Source organism: Gopherus flavomarginatus, chromosome 1, assembly GCF_025201925.1.
Source record: "Gopherus flavomarginatus isolate rGopFla2 chromosome 1, rGopFla2.mat.asm, whole genome shotgun sequence".
In the NCBI taxonomy this organism is placed as follows: domain Eukaryota; kingdom Metazoa; phylum Chordata; order Testudines; family Testudinidae; genus Gopherus; species Gopherus flavomarginatus.
In genome coordinates, this window is record NC_066617.1 from 107597985 (window position 1) to 107620203 (window position 22219).

Below are 22219 nucleotides of genomic sequence, written 5' to 3' on the forward strand. Positions count from 1 at the left end.
GTAGTCAACAGCATAAAGACCGCTGATGTCAATGTATATTAGTGAAACCGGACAGTTTGTAAAGCAATAATGGTATTTTTTCATTATACTTACCGTTTACAAGCCAAGGCCCTCATCCTGTATCACACTGACGCACGCATGTGCTTAACCTTCTCACTGTAAGTTATCCCATTGACTTCACTGAGACTATGTGCAGTGCCTCATTTAAACATGTGCATAAACCTTTGTAGGAATGGGGTCTTAACTCTCTAAGTCTAAATATAGGTCAAATTCTTTTCATAGTCTAAACAGGATGAAGATATTTCAGCCAGCCGTTTTGAAGATAATGAAGAGCTGAGATATTCCCTCCGATCAATAGAGAGGCATGCCCCTTGGGCTCGACACATTTTCATCATCACTAATGGGCAGATTCCATCCTGGCTTAATCTGGATAACCCTCGGATAACTATAGTAACACATCAGGTAAAATTCTCTAAAGGATTCCATAGTGATTTTAAGATGCACTTTTTTTTCCTAAGTAAACCTTGCATTTTATTGCAAAGGTAGAAGGAACCATGTTAATCTCTGTTTTATTAAAACATGTTACATTTTATATTTCACTTTCTTACTTCACAAGACAACTGAAGGTACATCAAACCTTCAACTTATTCTTTATTTTCAAAGAGCCAGAGGCTTCAGCTAAATTGTGTCTGTTTCTAATACCCTTATGAAGTCTCTTTATAAAAAATTAAGGGAAGGTAAATGCTGTTTGAATCTTAATCCATAAAGAATTTCTTAGGGCCAGTGGAAAGCCAATAAACTTGTATTAAGACAGGATAGAGTGGAATTATTGTTACTGGAAATAATAAATAGCTAAAAAGCTATATTAGTTGTGTATTTTAAAACTGGATTAAAATAGTTCCTTCAAATCTACTAAACAAACAGCAACAGAAAAATCACTGGCTTTTGGTTAAATAATTCTGGAGTATTTGGTATCTTGGCATGCTGAAACTCTGAGCAATATGGGAGTCATTCCATTGGCTTCAGTTGGCTTTGGATCAGGTACAAATAATGCTGGTCTGCCACTTATGATAGAGTTATAATAGAGCAAAAAAAGACAGTTTAAGCTTGAAATTTGTATGTCGTTAGCTATATGGAGAGACGATGGTAAAACTTACTTCTTCTCTACTGTCTCCCTATTCATTTCCATTGTCCTTGTGTCTTTCTCCCATCTCTTTACTTTTCTTGTCTAAATTCATTTTTACATTGAATAGATAAAAAGCATTGTCTGATGTACCTGATAGGTGTTTTTTTTTTACACAGGTGTAAACTAAGTGATTTATTTTATTTTTTATTTTATGTTTTTGGGGGACAGGACATATTTCAGAATTTGAGTCACTTGCCTACCTTTAGTTCCCCAGCCATTGAAAGTCACATTCATCGTATTGCTGGCCTTTCCCAGAAGTTCATTTACCTAAATGATGATGTTATGTTTGGGAAGGATGTTTGGCCTGATGATTTTTACAGTCACTCTAAGGGTCAGAAGGTAAGTCACCATGAAACAGGCTTAACCAGAAATAGTGCAGAAAAAGTTTCTTAATTAATGTGATATAAATTGAAGAAATTCTAATATGAAAGGAAAAGAGGACTAAAAATATTCTTAATAATTAGACATTTGGTAGCAGGGATTTGAAAAGTGTTTTCCATACGTTTGAGTGCTTGTATAATATAGGTGTCACACTTACCGTGCCTGCGGCACATTTGTCCTCTTTTGGATCTCCGAGTGCACCTCCTCAGCTATTGGTCGTCATATCTTTACCTCACGGAGGCGCAGTGCGTGGCAAACTAGGGGGTGACTGTACAGCTCACTAGCTTGCTGCTCACTGACTGGCTATGTGGATCCTGCTACCATGCACTAAAAGTTCCGTAGTGCACTTTGACCTGCTGCTTGAAACAGCAATAAGTCAGAGTGCACTATTGAACTTTTAGTGCTGTTGCAGGGTATGTGTGGTAGGCTAGTGAGCTGTATATTCACACCATGGCTTGTTGTGCACTAAGTGTCCGTGTGGTCAAGCCCTTACACTATCATTGCAGCTGATAGCAATGGTAGAAGTGTTACTGTAAAGAGGGCACATGAGATTTTTTTCCACTGTATTCTCTAATCCTGGTCAGAACAGATCTTTATGAGATTGTGGTTAAAAAACACTGATGGCTATTTAAATCCTGCCCTTGTTAGTGCTCCCACCATTGTACCAATGGTAGTGCTGCACCAGTAGGAGTGCTTTTTCAAAGTCTTGTGTGGATAGGCCTTACACCACCATTGAATCATAAACCATGGCATATTTTGTGGTTAGTAAGATGGCATCAAGGCATAGTGGGAATTACAGGAGTTTGGAGTGATTAAAAACTGTTGCTGTTGACTAGCAGAAAATTCCAACTGCTTCAGTAGGCTTTAGAGTAGGTAAATAGTAACACATTCAGCTGAGTCCTCTAGTGAGAGCTGTCATACAATTCATCATTTTATTACTGTTTTGTCTTGTCTCATGACGTGGAGTCAAATGAAGTTTTCTTTCATGAAATCTGATCAGTAGTTGTTACAACTGGGTTTAGATGTAGGGTGGAGTTGGGAGTAAGAAGGTCTGCAAAAGAAGTGCTTCATTTTTAATGCTTTGTAAACTAAACATATTTTGTTCTACAGTGTGTCATGTCAGAAATTCTTGGAAACATTTAACTTCTAAATTATCAGATGCTTAATGATAAGTATGTTTGTCACATACATGACTAATAGGCAGCACCAGGAAACTTTTGGGTCAGCTGACAAATGAACTGAAGTCAGTTATTTTAGACTTCTTTTTTATCTTCTAAACATTGTTTAACGTTTATATAAATATTGTCTGTGGGAATGAATCCAGGGCTGAGAGTCTTTGAACATGTAAAGCGCTATGCATAGGTAACTGTTAAATCTGCTTACTTGACCGAAAAACTGAGATTGTAATATTATTCCTACTAGGTTTACTTGACTTGGCCTGTGCCAAACTGTGCTGAAGGATGTCCTGGCTCATGGATTAAAGATGGTTACTGCGATAAGGCCTGTAATAATTCAGCATGTGATTGGGATGGAGGGGATTGCACTGGTAAGAGAATTTAGAAACTAATTAATTGACCTACTTTCTCACAAAAATTCTGTAGCTGGTGGATTATCCTGTATATATGAACAATTCCTCTTTAATAGAAAAATAAATAAATAAATTGGTCTTTCTTACAGATATAAAGATAAATTTCATTATGTGGGAAATAACTGATGCTGCAAATTACGGTATTGAACAGTACACAGGGAAGTCTTGCTCTGTGTATTGGATCTAACTAGATGAGATGAAGGGGTTTTGAGCCTTAATGTCTATTAGCTCTGCAGCTCTGATGGTAGTAAAATGTTGGTTTTACTCATGAACAAAGCACACATCACTCAGAAGATATATAGGGAAAAGAAGTATAGCAGTAACTAGATATCAATTTCTGAATCATTCTTCTGACCAGAATCACACTAAGGGAAGATCGAGGATTAATAATGGCATTTTACATACTTTTGACAGCTGTGTATTCTCTCTAATATCACGGATTCAGTATTATATAGATGGGTGTTAAATTAAAATTGGACTTTAGGTATGAATGGTTTGCCAGAGTATTTAATACAAAGTTTACTTTGTGAGATTAGTAATTTTTTTAATTTTACATGCTCTGTCATTCATTCCCTTTGCTAAGGAAATTATCCACACTCACTTCTCTATCAAATTTCACCTGATGTTTTAAAAACCTGTTACAGAGCACGCTCTGGCTAGATTCTAGACCAGCTCCTCAAGCCTGGTCCTGATGAATATTTGTGTTCAGCCCACATCCATATTTTGGATACTTACTGTCCAGAGTCAGGCTAGCAGATGGTCATGTCTTTGATGTGGTGGACCTGGGAGTCTAACTAGAACTAGAACATGCTCCGTCTTGACATCCATTTCCCCACATTTAAACACCCTAACTTTCTCCAGATGTGAACACACTGAAGAACATTATTTCCCCTTCCACTTCTCTTCCTGTCAGATATTTAGTTTTATGAGGGTGATTTTATGTTTTTTATAGATTTTATATAAGGCTAGAAATGACCACTATGATCATCTAGTCTGACTTCCTGCATAAAACATAGGGTACAGAATTTCACTTGTACGTCTTGCAATGGAGGGAATTGGTCTTCTCTGCTATATAAGTGAGTATTATTAAGCACAAGAGCTTTGGATGCATTTTCTTAAAAGGGAAATCTTGTTTTTAAGCTTTGGGACATAAATGTATACACAGGATTAGAATGCAGATGAATGGTTTCCTCTCTGTATTTTAAAATAATTCTAGATGCTGTTGTTGCAGAGTTTCTCAAAAGTCCTGTCAGTGTTTGTGTTTTAAAGTGTAATTTTAGTCTAAAAAATTATTCTATAAAATGGCATCTTTTCATTCTACTGACTATTTCCTGTGAATGTTCAGAGTTCTTCTTTGAGTTCTGGTCCCTATGTATATTCCCCATGTGGGTATGCATGAGTGCCAAGCTCCTGAGTCTGGAGATTCTTAATAAGCATTGTCTGTTGACTCACACATGCACAATAGCCTTCACTGTGTTCCAGAGTGAGGTTGTAAAAGGCAGTGCAGGCCCATGCCTTTCTTGATCCTTTTTACCACTACATGGCCTGAGTCGGAACCCTCTGTGTGCATAGTTTTCTCCATCTTCTTTATTATAAGCCTGTAAATATATAAAAACTATTTACAGTATCTTTCGTAGAGTTAGAGTGTTATATAGTATAGTTAGAATAGCTTAATTTTTCCCCTTTAGGGGAATCCCTTCCCTCAATCTGGAACTATGCCCAGAGTACCAGTGTTTAAAAATTGTGTCTCTTGCTCTCACTCCTTCTCTGTGAGCAATGACCACCAACACTGCCTCTGCTGTTTGGGTGAGATTCATCTCTCTGCAAAGTGCAGCATTTGCCGCTTGTTTCCCCTGTGAACTTCTGAAGCTCATGATCTTATGGAGAAGGCCATAGGACCTCACGCTGATCCAAGCTAGCTCCCCCCCCCCCCGTCCCCGCCCCCCCGAACATTGGCTCTGACAAGCAGCCCTGTGAGTGTGAGCTTGGGTGTGGAGCCTGGAGCTGCCAAGCACAAGGAATCATCAGCCAGAGCTTTGCATGAGAGTAAAGGGCACTCATGGATACAAGGACAGATCCCCATGCACATCTCTTCCCAAGGGAGGAGACCCTCTCCTTGACTCTGTCTGGGTTGGGTGAACCTTTGCACACAGATTCTAAGGCTCAGGACCACTTAAGACCCTCCAGGCATGAGGGTGTAGCACAGAAGAAAAAGGATTTGTCAGTCCCATTGTTGGCTCCAACTCCTAAATATAAAGACTGGCATTCTTCAGCTCCATCTCAGAATGTTGGGCCTGACTCTTTGGCGGTAGCTGCAATGGATGTAGCGGACAGAGCATCTAAAGGGCTAGCCACTGGTGGTGTTATGAGGTGAGAGTCTTGGCTTCACTCTTTGGGGTTCTCCAGAGAGGATTTACTGTTTGCGTCAAACTCAGCAATAAAACTGATGAGTTTCTACACTCACTAAAAGACTCTAGATTGACCCTCCACTCCCTGAGAATTTACACACTGGTGACAAAAAGGAAAAAACTACAGACAGGTGTATAGGCAAAGACCATCCCCTCTGCAAATATTTTGTCACCAGCGCCCAGCTGAGCCTCTGCACAATCAGAGTTCAAGAGACTTCGATTTTCAGCACCCTCTACTGCCACGACCTCCACCCATTCTCACTCACCTGCTAAAGGAGCGACTTTAGATGCCTCGGTCAATAATTGTCCACTTTTATTGATGCCAACCACTTCTATTTCCCCTGTACCCCACAAATCTTTGGGGGAGTCTTTCACTTTTTGCCCACAATGGGGCTCTATCTTGACAGACAGGTTGGTTCTAGAAATCACTGACCATGGTTACTCCATCAAATTTCTCTCTCACGTGCTGTCCCCACCACAAACAGCCAATCCCTTTCCAGAGACCACTCTCATGAGGAGATTCTTTGCCAGGACGCAGACTCTCTTCCATCTCAGGGCAATAGAGTGAGTACTACCTCAATGTCAAGCGAAAGAGTTCTATTCCCCATATTTCATAGTCTACAAACGATGTTACTAGTGATGTATGAGAAAGAAAGAGTCCAGCTTGACTCTCAGTTCCCAGGCTATTAGTGCAGTAGTGGTACTTATGAGAAGAAAAAAAGTGCTTACTTGTGAATTTAGGAAACTGTATCTGGAAATTCGTGATACAAAAAAACATGGAGCACCACCATAGCAAGCCACTTTGCAGCACAGAATTGTACTTTAAGAATATTTACTAAATAATTTTGCTCCTGTTGGACGTACAGTGACAACTGAGCTCAAGCAACCAGCAGGGGAGTAGCAAAAATCAGTTACCTACCATAAATTTGTCTTTATTTAAAATTTGGATAAATATATATTGATAATCTTACTTCTTAAGACCAGGGGTTTCCTATTCAAGATAGGGTTAATGTAGGGTAGATTTCATGGTAGCTTTTAGGGGAAGAATTAGCATATGAACATAAGAATGGCCGTACGGGTAAGCCCAAAGGTCCATCTAGCCCAGTATCCTGTCTACCAACAGTGGCAAATGCCAAGTGCCCCAGAGGGAGTGAATGTAACAGGTAATGATCAAATGATCTCTATCCTGTCATCCATCTCCACCCTCTGACGAGCAGAGCTAGGGACACCATTCCTTACCCATACTGGCTAATAGCCATTAATGGACTTAACCTCCATGAGTTTATCCAGTTCTCTTTTAAACCCTATTTATAGTCCTGGCCTTCACAACCTCCTCAGGCAAGGAGTTCCACAAGTTGGCTGTGCACTGTGTGAAGAAGAACTTCCTTTTATTTATTTTAAACCTGCTTTCCATTAATTTCATTTGATGGCCCCTAGTTCTTATATTATGGGAACAAGTAAATAACTTTTCCTTATTCACTTTCTCCACACCACTCATGATTTTATATACCTCTATCATATCCCCCCTCAGTCTCCTGTTTTTCAAACTGAGAAGTCCTAGCCTCTTTACTCTCTCCTCATATAGGACCCGTTCCAAACCCCTAATCATTTTAGTTGCCCTTCTCTGAACCTTTTCTAGTGCCAGTATGTCTTTTTTGAAATGAGGAGACCACATCTGTATGCAGTATTCGAGATGTGTGCTTATCGATTTATATAAGGGCAATAATATATTCTCAGTCTTATTCTGTATCCCCTTTTTAATGATTCCTAACATCTTGTTTGCTTTTTTTACTGCAATCAGCTAATGTTAAGATTTGTTGTTAGTATGTAAGAGTCTCCTTTTTTTCAAACTAATTTTAACAATTGAGGTGTAAAATAGTAGCAGAAAGTAATCTATGTCAGAAGTAAGAGTTTTAATGGATGTTTTCCCCCCACATCCCTACCTTCTTTAGGGAACAGCGGAGGTAGTCGTTACGTTGCTGGTGGTGGTGGAGGTGGAGGAGCAGGGAATGGCCCACCCTGGCAATTTGGTGCTGGAATCAGTGGAGTCTCTTATTGCAACCAGGGCTGTGCCAATTCCTGGCTGGCAGATAAATTCTGTGACCAGGCATGCAATGTCCTCTCTTGTGGATTTGATGCTGGTGACTGTGGGCAAGGTATGTAAAGTACATAATTGATGGTCTTCATGTGAGAATTCTTCAGAACTGTATGTTACTCTTTTGTAGTTATTGCTTGTAGAGTCCCATGTTAAGACACATTGCAGGGTTGGGGGAAAAGAACTGTGAGTGTATGAACAGCTTGGGAAAATGCGTATGGGTGGTTGTTTCATGAACCAATTCAAACTCGAAAGAGTGTTTTGGGCTGTTTTTATTTTTTCTTGAGCAGTTATTTATTAAGTATGGACAGGGAGTTTGGTGCTGTACAGAACACAGAGTATCAAGGCCCTTGCCTCAAGAAGCTTACGTTTTAAATTAGAAAAATTCAACGCAGAGACACAAGCACCATGTATCCAAATATGTAGGCCTAATCTCAGTGAGGCACTTACAGACACTTACCTCTGAACTAGTATTGAAAGGCTTCACAGTATATTTTAAGGAATCATTTGAAGGAAGAGAAAATGTCAGGGACACACAAGTATAAGGGATGGCATGGAAAAGAATGTGAAGATGAGAAAGGGAGCAAAATACAAAAAGGGCTTGGGAGGAGTGCAGGCAGTACAAAGAAATGAAAGCACAGAGATGTTGGTAGTGTGAAGCTATGCAGAGTCTTAAACCTTCCTGTAAGAAATTAGAATTTGATATTGATGACCAGAGGAAATTAATGGACCAGTTCAAAGAGGGGAGTGACATGGTCATAGTAGTTAAATGGAAGATATTAGCAGCTTTTTATGTAGGTGGGAGGGGCTGAGCTGAGATGCAGAGAGGCCGAAAAGGTTTTTGTTGTTGGAATAGAGCAGAAAGGACAAAAGCATCAGAGATTGATGAGAGCTTGAATTTGGGGCATGGAGAAAGTGAGAGGAATACAGTAAGACACCAACATAGCGTACTAGGAGGATGACAAACTTGTCAGCAGTGATGGAGATGATTGGGAGGAAGGAAGAAATTCATTTTGGCCATGTTGATTTTTGAGTTCTCTGGTCAAGATATGATGAAGTAGTATAGTCCATCTAAACAAACATGAAACTCCATTAGAATGTGGTGAAAGCAAAATTTGGGGATATCCATTATGATCTGTAGTTTAAAATAAGAGGGAAAGTGGTAATGGTCCACAGAAATGCTGAAGGTGGAAACTGAAAGTCTGATCATCACACCTTTAGAGTTGCCACTGGAATGAATCACAAGTTTATAAATCTTAATATGTTATAAGATGATGATCCATTATTAGGATAAATGAATGCGAAAAATTGGCAGTTACTGTAGTTATTAGTTAATAACTGTAGTTAATAACTGTAGTTATTTTTGAGCTCACTCTGCTGATATTCTGATTATTGCTTAAAACAGGGGATTGAAGAAAAGTAACAGAATGATAAATTATTAATTCTTTGTTTTTCCAGATCACTTTGACGAGTTGTACAAGGTGACTCTCCAGCAGAATCAAACCCATTACATTATTCCAAAAGGTGAATACTTGCCCTATTTCAGCTTTGCTGAAATAGCCAAGAAGGGAATTGAGGGTGCCTATAGCGATAATCCAATTATACGTCATGCTTCTGTTGCCAACAAGTGGAAGACTATCCACCTGGTAATGCATAGTGGAATGAATGCAACTGTGATCTATTTTAATCTTACATTTCAAGATAAAAATGATGAAGAATTTAAAATGCAGATAGCTGTTGAGGTTGATACCAGAGAGGAACCGAAATTGAACGCAACTTCCACTCAGAAATCGGACACTTTCATTAACATTACACCTTCAGTATCAGAAGCTGAAATGATATTTGAGGATATTCCTGAAGAAGAACGTTTTCCAAGAGTCAGGAAACGTGCAAATAACACAAAAGAGAGTTTTCTTGAAGATGTGGTAATGCCACCAGTAAATGTGTCTTTCCTCCCTGAAGATGTTCAGCTGGCTCTGTGGAACCTGGATTTAAAGCTAGAAAATGGTGATATCACTCATAAAGGTTATAATCTATCAAAGGCTGCTCTTCTGAGCTCTTTCCAAATGTTACCTACAATGACAAAAACTAAGAAGATGCCAGGTATGGAAAGGAAAGATATCTATGATGATGTAAAAGAACAAAAGAACCTTACCAGTTGGCACAAGCCTTATAAAGATTTAATTGTTGGCAAAATAGAAGCTGCAACAAAAAAACATGAAGCAGTTCCTTCAAAGTCAGTAGCTATAAAGAGTACTGTTGTGGCAATGAAGGTGAACAGTCAGTTTCCTCTAAAATCAATTTCTGAATCCATGCCTGTAATCCAGAACATGGGAAATAAAAATGGAACTCGAGAGAAAATACTGAATGCACTCATACTGAAAGAAACCCATAAGTCAAAAGATATTGGAAATGTGGGGACTGAAGAAGAGAAAAAGGTGGAAATCGAAATAAACAATCGGCATGCCAACATAGATACAGCAGGCAACAAAGTGTTGCCAGGGAGGAAACTGCAATATTACGCTGGAAGTGATCAAGGCTTTTTGCCATGGGAAAAAAATAAGTATTTCCAAGATCTTCTTGATGTGAGTATCCTAACTGCATAACACAGAATATATCACTTCAGAAAATTTGTCATCTTTGCTTTATGCATGATTTAATGGAACACAGTGAAGATGAAAATCATAGTGAAACATTACATATGTGGCAAACTCTGAAATTATTAAAACCAGAGAGATTTTTAAAAAATCTTTTTTACTTTTAATCATTTTCACTGTTCATTTACTTTCTATGCTTCTCCATGGGTGATAAAAGAACTGTCCAAGTTCACTTTTTCTCCTGTAGTTGTTTTTTAGTCAGTTTTGCGGTCTAGTTTTCATGCACTGGCACAGTGCAACTGTTCAGGTTTACAGCACTGCAAGGGAAGGTTTAAATTAGTTCTCATGTAAATTTGTGTATACATACAAAATTTTATTTTTCATATGAACCCAATCTTTTAAAAAAATCCATCTCTATTTTTGGGTCTAAAAGGTAAGTTAAGTGTGTATTTCATTATGCCAACAAAAACTTATAGGAACAGATCAAGAGAATACCAGGAGGCAATCCTCTCCCAGATGCCTAGCCCAAAAAATTTGTTCTGGGAATCTCTGGAATGAAAGAAGGTGGAATACACAGTCATCTGGCAGAGGTTGCTCCTAATTGCTTTCAAGTAGTAGAGGTGCTCCATTTAAAATGTAAGATATTTTAACTCTTTAAACTAAATCTTTGACTGGATTCTATGTAGGAGGAACCTTCATACTCCAGAGACCTGATTTTGTTAATTGTAGATGCATAGCCATCAAAGGGAATGCAAGATTACATATATGTGCTACAACAAATAGTGGCTTTTCTATTAAAATTTAACAAATTAAATAAGGTTCCATGTGCCATTTCCTGTCGGCGCATGAGAGTTTTAAGGAAGGTCACATTTCAGGCCTAAACTGTCACTGTAAAAAAGAGAACTCCAATGTTTGAGCAAGAACATTTGACACAGCTTACAGTTTTACAAATACACCTCTACCCTGATATAACGCTGTCCTCAGGAGCCAAAAAATCTTACCGCATTATGGGTGAAACCGCATTATATCGAACTTGCTTTGATCTGCCAGAGCGCGCAATGCTCCCCCTGCCACCCCCGCCCCCGGAGCGCTGCTTTACGGCATTATATCCGAATTCAATTATATTGGGTCGTGTTATATTGGGGTAGAAGTGTATGAAAAGAGCTTAGTACTTCATTGGAATTATCAACATGCATGTGTGTTAGTATTTCTAATAATGTAACCCTGGTGTATGCCTATCATTTTGTTAGGAAGAAGAGGCATTAATTAAGCAGATGTCCTACTTTACTGATGGTAAACGAATTGGCAGGCAGTTGAAAGATACATTTGCTGATTCCCTCCGATATGTAAATAAACTTCTAAACAGCAAATTTGGATTTACATCTCGGAAAGTCCCTGCTCATATGCCTCACATGATTGACCGCATTGTTATGCAAGAACTACAAGATATGTGAGTATGCCTTTGTTTGAAATAAGGTGAAACTCCAGAGCTGTTGTAATTCTATCTTCTGTGTCTGCTCTCTTGAGTTTATAACTATGGTTTGATGATTGACTGCCTATGGGTTGATAACTGTCTTTGTTAAACTTGTACTTTGACAGGGGGAAGAGAGAATTTTTCCCTCACTAGGATAACAGTGTTAAGTAGTCTTTGGAGAACTTTTTGAACTTCAGATGAGATACTTTTCTTCAGTAAGGAATGTTTCACTTTAAGGTGGCAAAGTAATGAATTGATTTTATATTGTATCTGGACAGGTTTCCTGAGGAATTTGATAAGACCTCATTTCACAAAGTGAGACACTCGGAAGATATGCAGTTTGCTTTTTCATATTTCTATTACCTCATGAGTGCAGTTCAGCCACTGAATATTTCCCAGGTTTTTGATGAAGTTGATACAGATCAGTCAGGTATTTTGTCTGACAGAGAGATTCGCACATTGGCTACAAGGATACATGAACTGCCCTTAAGTTTACAGGTACATTTTCTTCAGGAACCATTTTTGTTCTTACTTTAGCTGTAAAATTCAATATGATCATTATCAGGAGAGAAAACAAGCACTGCAACATAAGGCAATTCTTAAATCTTAAACATACAATGGAAGTTTAACATGTGCTACTTTTTTTTTTTAATAACATTCAGGCAAACTTTTACTAATGTTTTAACTGTAGTAGAAAAGCAATCTGTTTTCTTCTGACTTCAGTAAGGCATTTGGTTTGAACATAATATAAAATAAAATGTTAAATGACTTAGTATTTGTTTATATTATAGAGGTGCCTAAAGGTCCTAACCAGGATTGTCGCCCATTGTCCTAGGTTCAGAGCATATGCATAGTAAGAGCGAGTCCCTGCCCTGAAGAACTTACAGCTAAATAGACAAGGCAGGTGGAGTGATGAGAGAAAGGAAGTAATATCGTCTCTCTGTGAGCTAAGATGTGAAAAAATTATAGTGTATATTTATAGTACACCCTAAGGCCCCATTGTGCTGGCCACTGTACAAACAAAAAAAGACAGTCTCTGCCCTGAAGGGCTTGAATTTTAAAGACACAAACAGACAATGTGTATTATCTCCACTTTACAGATAGGGAGCTGAGGCACAAAGTAGGTAAGTGACTTGCCCCAAAGATAATGCAGGAAGTCAGTGACAGTGTTAGAGCTAAAGCCAGATCTCCGGTGTTCCAGGCCAGAGCTTTAACGAGAAGACCATCATTCGTCTCTCTTCAGTTCTTTCCTCCTCTCCTCCCCATTGTTAAATAACTTAAGTCATTTCAAATTTTGAAATTTACATGAAATCTTTAATGGTGCAATTTTATTGATGTTCAAATGAATACGGGAATTCTTTTGCTTTGGTTGTGCCTCTGTGGCCCTGATTCAGCCAAGTATTTAAGCATATGTCTAACCTTACGTAGGTGAGCAGCTTCATTGACTTTAATGGGACTACTCGTACTTAATACCTTGCTGAATAATAGCCTGTATGGGTATTTGATTTTGTTCAAAAATAGTCCAATACATTTTGTAGCTAATATTTTAAAAGTACTTTTAGACATTCTGAATATAGTATAATTATAGAACTATGTTAGTGATAAAATATGTAATGGATTTGTTTCTTTTTGTCTTCTGACAGGATTTGACAAGTCTGGAGCAAATGCTGATAAATTGCTCTAAAGCACTTCCTGCCAACATTACTCAGATTAATGTCATTCCTCCAACTCAGGAAGCTTATTATGATCCCAATCTGGTAAGAAAATATTTAGCCTAAAAGATGTGCATTTTGTCTCATTTCCTGAGCTTGTATCTACTGAATTTGTTGCTTTCCCTGCACAATTTTAAGAGTAATTCACAAAAAATATAGCATGTATGCAGATGTCAATCTTTTTAGGTATAAAACTGTTATAAATCACACTTCTAGTTGTTAAGGTCAAGAAATATTCTCCACAAAAGTAAAGAATTCAAATTTTAATATACATGAGATTTATAAGGTCCTTTTTTCAAAACGTGAAATATAGTTCAGCATGTTTAACCAGAGAGGCAATATGCACTGTACTCATTTTATCTGAGGGTTTTGATGTCACTAGGCAAGTCTTGATCTGGAATGTTTCCTATTTGGTGAAGAGATCAGCTCTGTGTACCTAGTCTTGAGATGCCTTCCTCATAATTCAATTGGAATTACTCGAAGATATCAGACTTTTAATGTGGTTTAGGCTTCCAGTGCCTAAATCACTTTTAAAAATGGGACTTGGGCCATGTCTACCGTAGGAGTGCTTTGCTGGTTAGGTATACTAGTGTATTATAATGGCAAAGCGCTCCTAGTGTGAACTCATCTTTTGCTGGTATAATTTATTCCATACCCCCTGAGTTAAATGAGGTATACCAGTAAAATTGCAGTTTGCCCATATAAGCTGGTCTATACTAGAGGCTTTTTTTGGCACAGCTATGTAGGAGAATGATCACACCTATTCACACCCTTGACTGACATAACTATGCTGGCAGAAGTTTTGTAGTGTAGATATGCCATTAGGCTATGAAGTCATTTGGTTGCTTTTGAAAAATTTGCTCTAGTGCTTTGCTAAATTGGGGCCTTAAGGCTTTATAGGTTCAAACCAATACTTTGTGGTACATTGTACTCAGAAATGAAGTTGGTAGGCAGAGTACAAAGTAATGTACTTCCAATGACAGTCATTTAAAATATATGAACTTGTGTACCAAGGGGACCCAGGCTGCCCTAAAGGAGCTGGTTCTTGGCAGTTGTTTCTTCAGCAAGACTCGGGATACTCATCAGCCTGGTCTGATGAAATGTAAATGTATATTTGGGAATGCTCCAGAATCCAGATATTCAACACATTGCAGTCCAGAGTACCTCACTGTCTTTTGTGGTAGCCATACCTTTCTGATCATCTGAGTGCAGTTTGCAAAACTATGCAATGGTTCAGTCTGTAGGTTTGTCAGCAAAGTGAAACTTTGAGGAGAGACAATAAACTTTACTTGGGATAGAGTTAAAAGTAAGTCTAAATAGTTAGGAACAATTTTAAATTATTTTAATCTCTTTGAAGTGCTAATAAACTGTCACTAATCTAAGCACTAATCAGGAGTACTAATATTATCATTTTTAAGTCCACTTCAAATAGTGACATAACAGTGTTTGTTTTTAGCACAGAGGTAGAATTTATTTTTACTTTTCTGGGTTGCATGGGCTAAATTTGTAGGATGAGTGTAGCGCTGTAGAAAACTTCCCTTGGGAATAGAGATTCGGTTCCTAGAATTGTTGTTTCTACATAGTTCAGACTAGGAATAATATGGTTAATACCCATCAAATGTTCTTTAGCACTTGCCTGACCAATTTTACTTGTTGGCATTGACTGGCTTGCATCAGGAGTGCCAAAATCAGCTGTCCAACCTGCTTCAACTACTGAATATTGTATTAGGGCTGGAATGCAGAAGCTAAATAGAAAGTATAACAAATACTAATATTAGAATGCATCAACATCCCTTCTTTTTCTAACTAAACTGGTTGTTTCTCACAATACATAACAATAAATACTATTTATTGTTTTTCATCCTAGGAGCAAATTTTTGCATAGTTCTCTGGAGACTGTAGATCTCTGTTCTTTTTATAATGCATTTCTTTCCAGGAGACTTTTAAAAATATAGTTTATAAAGTAGTTATTCAAGGATGTTGTTTACCCTAGTTGTATTTTCTTACAGCCTCCAGTGACTAAAAATCTCGTAACTAATTGTAAACCTGTGACTGACAGAATTCATAAGGCATACAAGGACAAAAACAAATATAGGTATGTTATATTACTTTTATTTTTTATAATTGTTTGTATAATATTTGTAAACACATAGTAATAAGATGAGAGGTGAAAATGTGTAATTCATAGAATGTCCGGGTTGGAAGGGACCTCAGGAGGTCATTTAGTCCAACCCCTTGCTCAAAGCAGGACCAATCCCCGGACAGATTTTTGGCCCAGATCCCTAAATGGTCCCCTCAAGGATTGAACTTACAACCCTGGATTTAGCAGGCCAGTGCTCAAACCACTGTCCCCCACTGAGCTAGCCCCTTACCCAACTTTGTAAAGCTTTATCTAGTGCTTTTCATCTGATGACTTCAAAGTATTGTCTTGTGCGTATTTACTAATCCATGGAAAAGGTTTTTACAAAGTCCTCCAAGCAAGGGAGAGCTTTGTGGTCTAGGCATCAGTTTTGGCCCAGAACTATTGGACCTGCAGGTTCAGATCCTGAAAGAATTGAACTAGTCCTTCCATCCTATGAAGAAAATTAGTTTAATTGTAAGGCCCACATCTTGCAAAGGCTTATGCACCTTTATACACTGTGAGTAGTTTCATTGAAGGCAGTGGAAGTAATCACAGTTTGTCAAGTTAAACAGATGTGTGAGTCTTTGCAGGAATTGGTCATAAGATCAGAGTTTTAGGTAGTCCTCTGTAATTAAAATACTTTTTTTCCCTTCAGACTTTCAGAGGGGAGAGTGAAGGGGCAGGGGAGAGATGGAGAGAGATTGGTGGTTTTAAGAACATGTGATGCAAACATAATAAAGCATATGTTGTAAATAGTAGAGGCTTACATAGTTTACAGGAAGTCTCATTAACATTCTCCCTCTGAGACCACTAGTTAACCAATAAAAGCAGCAAAGAGTCCTGTGGCACCTTATAGACTAACAGATGTATTGGAGCATGAGCTTTTGTGGGTGAATGTACATGCATCTGATGAAGTGGGTATTCATCCACGAAAGCTGATGCTCCAATACGTGTGTTAGTCTATAAGGTGCCACAGGACTCTTTGCTGCTTTTACAGATCCAGACTGACATGGCTACCCCTCTGATACTAGTTAACCAATGTGAGTATGAGAATTCAGGTCTTAATTTTCCAACAGGTTAATAACAATTTTTTTTAAAACGTAAAGAAAAGAGATTGTGTAAGAGCACCGGTCATAGTGAGTTTTCTTCCTTGAGTAAATATGTGGAGAGAGGTTAATCCAAATTTTAAACTACTACGGGGGAGGGGGTGAAATGACAATCAAATGTAGACCAGTGCAGCAATAAGACATGTAATTTGTAGAATGTCATGTTTGTAATGTCTGATTCATGCTATTATGCTAATTTTAAAAATTGTTTTAATAATACTAAGGTTTGAAATCATGGGAGAAGAAGAAATTGCTTTCAAAATGATCCGCACCAACGTTTCTCATGTAGTTGGCCAGCTAGATGATATAAGAAAAAATCCCAGGTACACATTAATTGTTTTCTATGTTTTGAGATTGCTTTATTTTCCCTTGAGACAGCTTCAAACATCTCATTTTATAGGACGTTTTAACTAATATTTATTAGGTGTAAGGCAATTGTGAGTAAAAATTACTTTTTAAACATCAGGTTGCAGTCTTAATCATAAATAAAAATTATTCTGTCACTAGCACAACAACTTATTAACTATTTTCATTCCATACTTTTTCTGCTACATAATTTTCATATTTATAATGAACTAGAGGTGTTGAATATTCTAGAAAACATGATGAAATTGTGAAGACCGTTCACGCGGTCATGTAGAATAACTTGTGTATCTGACTTTTTGATTCACCACTGCTAAATTTTTATATTTATAAAACCATTGGAAATTTGCAGAAAACTTCAGCTGCTGCTGCTGAGAGTTTAATCTTGAATAGGATTCTAGAGATCACAAACATCACCTCACAGGCTTTAAAGAATTGGCCACTTTGTGATCTGTTTTGTACATATATTTAAATGATATATGAAATATTTGAAGACACTGAATATTACCGCATGTAGGTATTTGTCTAAACATTTTTTGAAAGATTCTTTGTTACCAAATAAGTGTGCTGATTTACTTTGTATATAGTGTCAAATGTTCTGCCCCACCTACCCACCACCTCAGGATATTTCTACATGGCCTGTGGCAGCTGAGCCCTGGTTGACAGACTCGGGCTTGCGCTGTTGCACTGCAAATAGCTATGTAGATGTTCCAGCTCTGGCTGGAGCTTGGACTCTGAAGCCTAGAGAGGAAGATGGGCTTCAGAGCCTTGTGAGCCTGCGTTCTGAGGGTTCCTGTTGTGGGCTGCTGCTCGCTGTGTAGACAATACCTTCAATTATAGTTAACTCTGCAAGGAGTAGAAAGAAAATAGAAATGTTGAATCTTAACCTAGTGTTCCCCCTTTATTCTAACACTTTTGGAGTAACTTGCAGGTGGTGTTATTTATTACAGTAGGACATGCGGAGTCAAAAGAATTGAGTTGTAGTCCCAGCTTGTCCACTGTTTCAGTATTGGAGCTTGGGCAACTCGATTAACTTCTCCGTGTTCTGCTTTCCTCATATGTAAAATGTGATAATACTTAAATAATAAATAAAATATATGGAGATATACCTATCTCAGAGAACTGGAAGGGACCCTGAAAGGTCATTGAGTCCAGCCCTCTGCCTTCATTAGGGGGACCAAGTACTGATTTTGCCCTAGATCCCTAAGTGGCCCCCTCAGGGATTGAACTCACAACCCTGGGTTTAGCAGGTCAGTGCTCAAACCACTGAGCTATCCCTCCCTCAGGGGAGGTAGCCCCTTACCCAACTTTGTAAAGCCTTATCCAGTGCTTTTCATCTGATGACTTCAAAGTATTATTTTTTGCTTATTTACTAATCCATGGAAAAGGTTTTTACAAAGTCCTCCAAGCAAGGGAGAGCTTTGTGGTCTAGGCATCAGTTTTGGCCCAGAACTATTGGACCTGCAAGTTCAAATCCTGAAAGAATTGAACCAGTCCTTCCATCTTATGAAGAAAATTAATAAAAATCCATTGTTTGCTGTCCGACAGGCCGTCGGACAAAACCTTGAAAACAGAGGCGCTTTCTATTCTTGTTGGATATTAAATATCCATTTGTTTTGCCTCATTCTACTAAGACAAAATATCTCTTCTGCTCACTACTGTGTAGAGCAATGTATGCCAGTTTTCCTGGTTGCCAGACAGATTCTAAGGCAATGGGCAGAGTGTAAAGATCTAGGTAGACAGTGTCCTTCACCCTAGAGAGAGTAGCATGGTGATAGTGAAGCTTTATGTAGGTAGCTGGTGAACCATTTTTAGATCTTTTGGAAGGTCTGGTGCTAAATACATGCAAAATATTATTTTCTCCACTCTTTGAAAGGACACGTTATACTGTACAGCAGCTGACTGAGCCCATTTCTTAACAAAGGTTAGCAGTTACCAGGCATATGTTACCAGATATAATTTCTTTCTTTGGGGAAAAAGTAAGGCTCTTTTGTCTTGCAATATAAATAGGGCATTAAACCTTGCCTATATGTAGGAAAGGGCATTTTGCTGTCAGACGCCACCTCAGAGTGGCCAAGGATACACAGCTATCAAGCAGACTGTATGCTTCTTCAATGACAGAAAATCACACTACCTAGAGCTCAATGTCTTTCTATTTGGACTCTATACTAGAGGCATTGTGGGGATCCTGGTTTACTGGTGATTTTCATGCACATTCTAGAGACAAGGTGCATAAGGTAATATCTTTTATTGGACCAACTTCTGTTGGTGTGAGAGACGAGATTTCAGGCTACACAGTTTCCCAGTAAAAGTGGGTTTTTTTTTTTCCTGACTACCAAACCTTTAAGCTCAGCCTGGGGTCTGTAAATCAAATTATGTTCTGTCTGGCTTGTGTGTCATCATCACCAGTAAAGTGTTATCTGGGCCAAATATTGCCCTCAGTAAAACTATTACCTTCCATTGCTTCACGAGAGCCTCTGAAAAATGCAGTATAAATGGTTAAACTGTTAGTATTGTGCTGCAACACCTAATACTGTGCAACACAATTGATCATTTATGATATTGAGAGAATAACATGCATTACTAGTGACCCATGAAACTATCTTGCTAGTGTTGTAGTTTGGGGCTTCTATTCTCTGTGATTTTTATAATCAACAGAGGGCTATCAGATGATTCACTCTTAAACATCTGCCATTAATTCCATTAGAGGGCAGTGCTGCACATAAACACATGGTACAGGACAGATGCAAATATAATATGTTGTTAGGTACAACACTTGGACTTCTTGCCACCCTACGTGCTCAGTGGATGAGGAAGGCCTTGACTTCTAACACCCGAAAAATGAATCAGAGTATGCAAAGATAAGGAGTGCTGTTACCTGTATTCGAGTATATCTATATTCACCAAAAATACAATTCGCAAATAGGATATTTCTTTTAGTGTAATAACAAAGCTAACACTGACTCTTCATTTTTCTAGAAAATTTGTTTGCCTAAATGACAACATTGATCACAATCATAAGGATGCTCAGACAGTGAAAGCAGTGCTTAGGGATTTTTATGAATCAATGTTTCCCATACCATCTCAGTTTGAACTGCCAAGAGAATATCGCAACCGCTTCCTTCATATTCATGAGCTTCAGGAATGGTAATTTTTATAGATTCTCTTCCTCATTCTGTGTGAGCTATTGTGTTGTATCAGCATCTGACTCAATGTATGGAGCAGCTGCTAAGGGGTGAGTGCTGGGCAGGCTCTGCAACTGCCTCCCCAGGGCCTTCCACACTGCTGCTCTCCTCCGAGTCCCCCTCTGCAGGCCTCACATGTGACCCTTTAACACATTCTAACAACCCAGTGTTGGGTTTAGAACATGATGAAATGTTGTTAGAAGTCCAATTTTAGCTTCAATTGAGTTTAAACCATGTTTAAACACAGTGGCCTTATATTTGAAACTATATACTGTGGATTGGGCCCAAGAGCTGTTCCAGCATGCTACTAAAGCAGTTAGCTGAAACCAAAGAGAGTTGTTATGATAAATATGTGCGGACCTTATGATGTACATTACAAAAAAGCATTTTGCTTTTTAAACCAAGTTATATGGGGTAAATTGTTACACAACAGCATATTTTTTCCTCTTTATCTGGATATTTTTACTCCATGGAATAGTAGGAACTTTACGATATGTCATTGCAAAGGTACAAATGTTAATGTATAAAACTCTGTTTCCATCTTTGTATAGGAGAGCATACAGAGACAAGCTAAAATTTTGGACCCATTGTGTTTTAGTGACATTGATTGTGTTTACAGTCATCTCATTTTTTGCTGAACAGGTAAAAGTTATAATTTCATCCAAATGCACAACTTTAGTAGTATTCAGTGTCATCTCTATAAAATGAATTAATTTTTTTTAGGGGTTTTGAGCAATAGCTGAAGTACTGTTTTGTGACATACGAAATACATGTAGTAAAGAAGTTTTGGAACAATAAAGGAAGGAAGACACCACAACCAAAGTTTTCAGAAGTGATTCGTGATTATGGGGTGCCTCATTTTTCAGGTGACTTGTGATTCCTTAAAGGATCCTGACTTTCAGGGTGGGTGCTGAGCACCTTTTGAAAATCAGGTCCACTTAAGGTGTGTCAGTTTGGGTCCTCAAAATACCAGTCACTTTTGAAAATCCTAGCCTGTAAATATTTCTGTCAGTCAAAAGCAAAATAAGATAACACTAGGAAAAATTGAAAAAATACTAATCAGCTGGTCTAGACAGTATCCAACTTAGGGCAGAAAGCATCTGATCCAAAGCCCAATGAAGAAGTCATTTGAAAGACATCTGTTGACTTCAGTGGACTTTGGATTATGCCCCAAAAGAAAGTCTCCAGTTCTGCAAACCCTTAGGTATGAAAATGATTATTTTTGAGTCCCTTTGAACTCAAAAATAGTCAGTGGAACTAATCACATAATTTTTATTTGCAGGATCAGGGCCTTAGATAACAAACTTATCACTGAAAATTATGTTTGCCTGTTATATTTCCTGTTAATAAACCTTATTTCTATTGTAGTGTTTGCATTTGATGGAAAAAAATAATTGAACCATGCTGTTGTCCAATTTCTTTTCCTGTGTATCTGTTCTATGCTGCTATGTTAATCTTGTTCAGTCTTTCCATGATCTGATGAGGAGAGTGTGATTCTTGAAAATTTGCCCATTATATCTTTATTTAGTTCTATAAAAAATGTCACCTACAGCTCTTGTGTGTGCTGCCCTTCCCCAGCATTCCCAGTTTACAGCTTTTTTAGCTACTGGAAACTCCTGCTGTATAAAAACTTGGCTTAGAAGGTATAATAAATTGATTTAGTGCAAGGACTAAAGCTCTACATTTTATATTTAAGAACAGACAGATTTGTGGTAATCCTCTTGTAATTAGTTGTGCCCAGTTATTTTATTAAGCTAGTTAAAATATGCACTTTCAGATTTAGTATATTTATCAGTCTTGGAAGTAATCACTCAATGTATTGTTCCAGTGTTCTTGACCCAGACATTGACAAATCTAATAGAGACACCTAAGCCTAATAGAAGAGAGTTTGAGTAATTGCTCCCTTCCTCTTGTGTTGTGAAAAAATTGAGGGTATAGTCTTTTATATTTGATCGCCATGAAATGGTCGAGGTTATATGGGGTTTGTGGGAAGGAAGTTTGA

General features: G+C 38.1%; 1 protein-coding gene across 1 annotated transcript in view; it reads left to right on the top strand.

Moving 5' to 3' along the window:
- GNPTAB (N-acetylglucosamine-1-phosphate transferase subunits alpha and beta) overlaps nt 1-22219 on the top strand; it is a 62909-nt gene that overhangs the window by 36219 nt on the left and 4471 nt on the right. The window contains exons 9-20 of the mRNA XM_050945469.1: nt 283-462; nt 1355-1525; nt 2990-3113; nt 7516-7719; nt 9117-10243; nt 11506-11705; nt 12008-12227; nt 13373-13486; nt 15451-15536; nt 16894-16992; nt 20012-20179; nt 20769-20859. Coding sequence (XP_050801426.1) covers nt 283-462; nt 1355-1525; nt 2990-3113; nt 7516-7719; nt 9117-10243; nt 11506-11705; nt 12008-12227; nt 13373-13486; nt 15451-15536; nt 16894-16992; nt 20012-20179; nt 20769-20859 — 2784 coding nt within the window. The remainder of the gene's footprint in view (nt 1-282; nt 463-1354; nt 1526-2989; nt 3114-7515; nt 7720-9116; nt 10244-11505; nt 11706-12007; nt 12228-13372; nt 13487-15450; nt 15537-16893; nt 16993-20011; nt 20180-20768; nt 20860-22219) is intronic.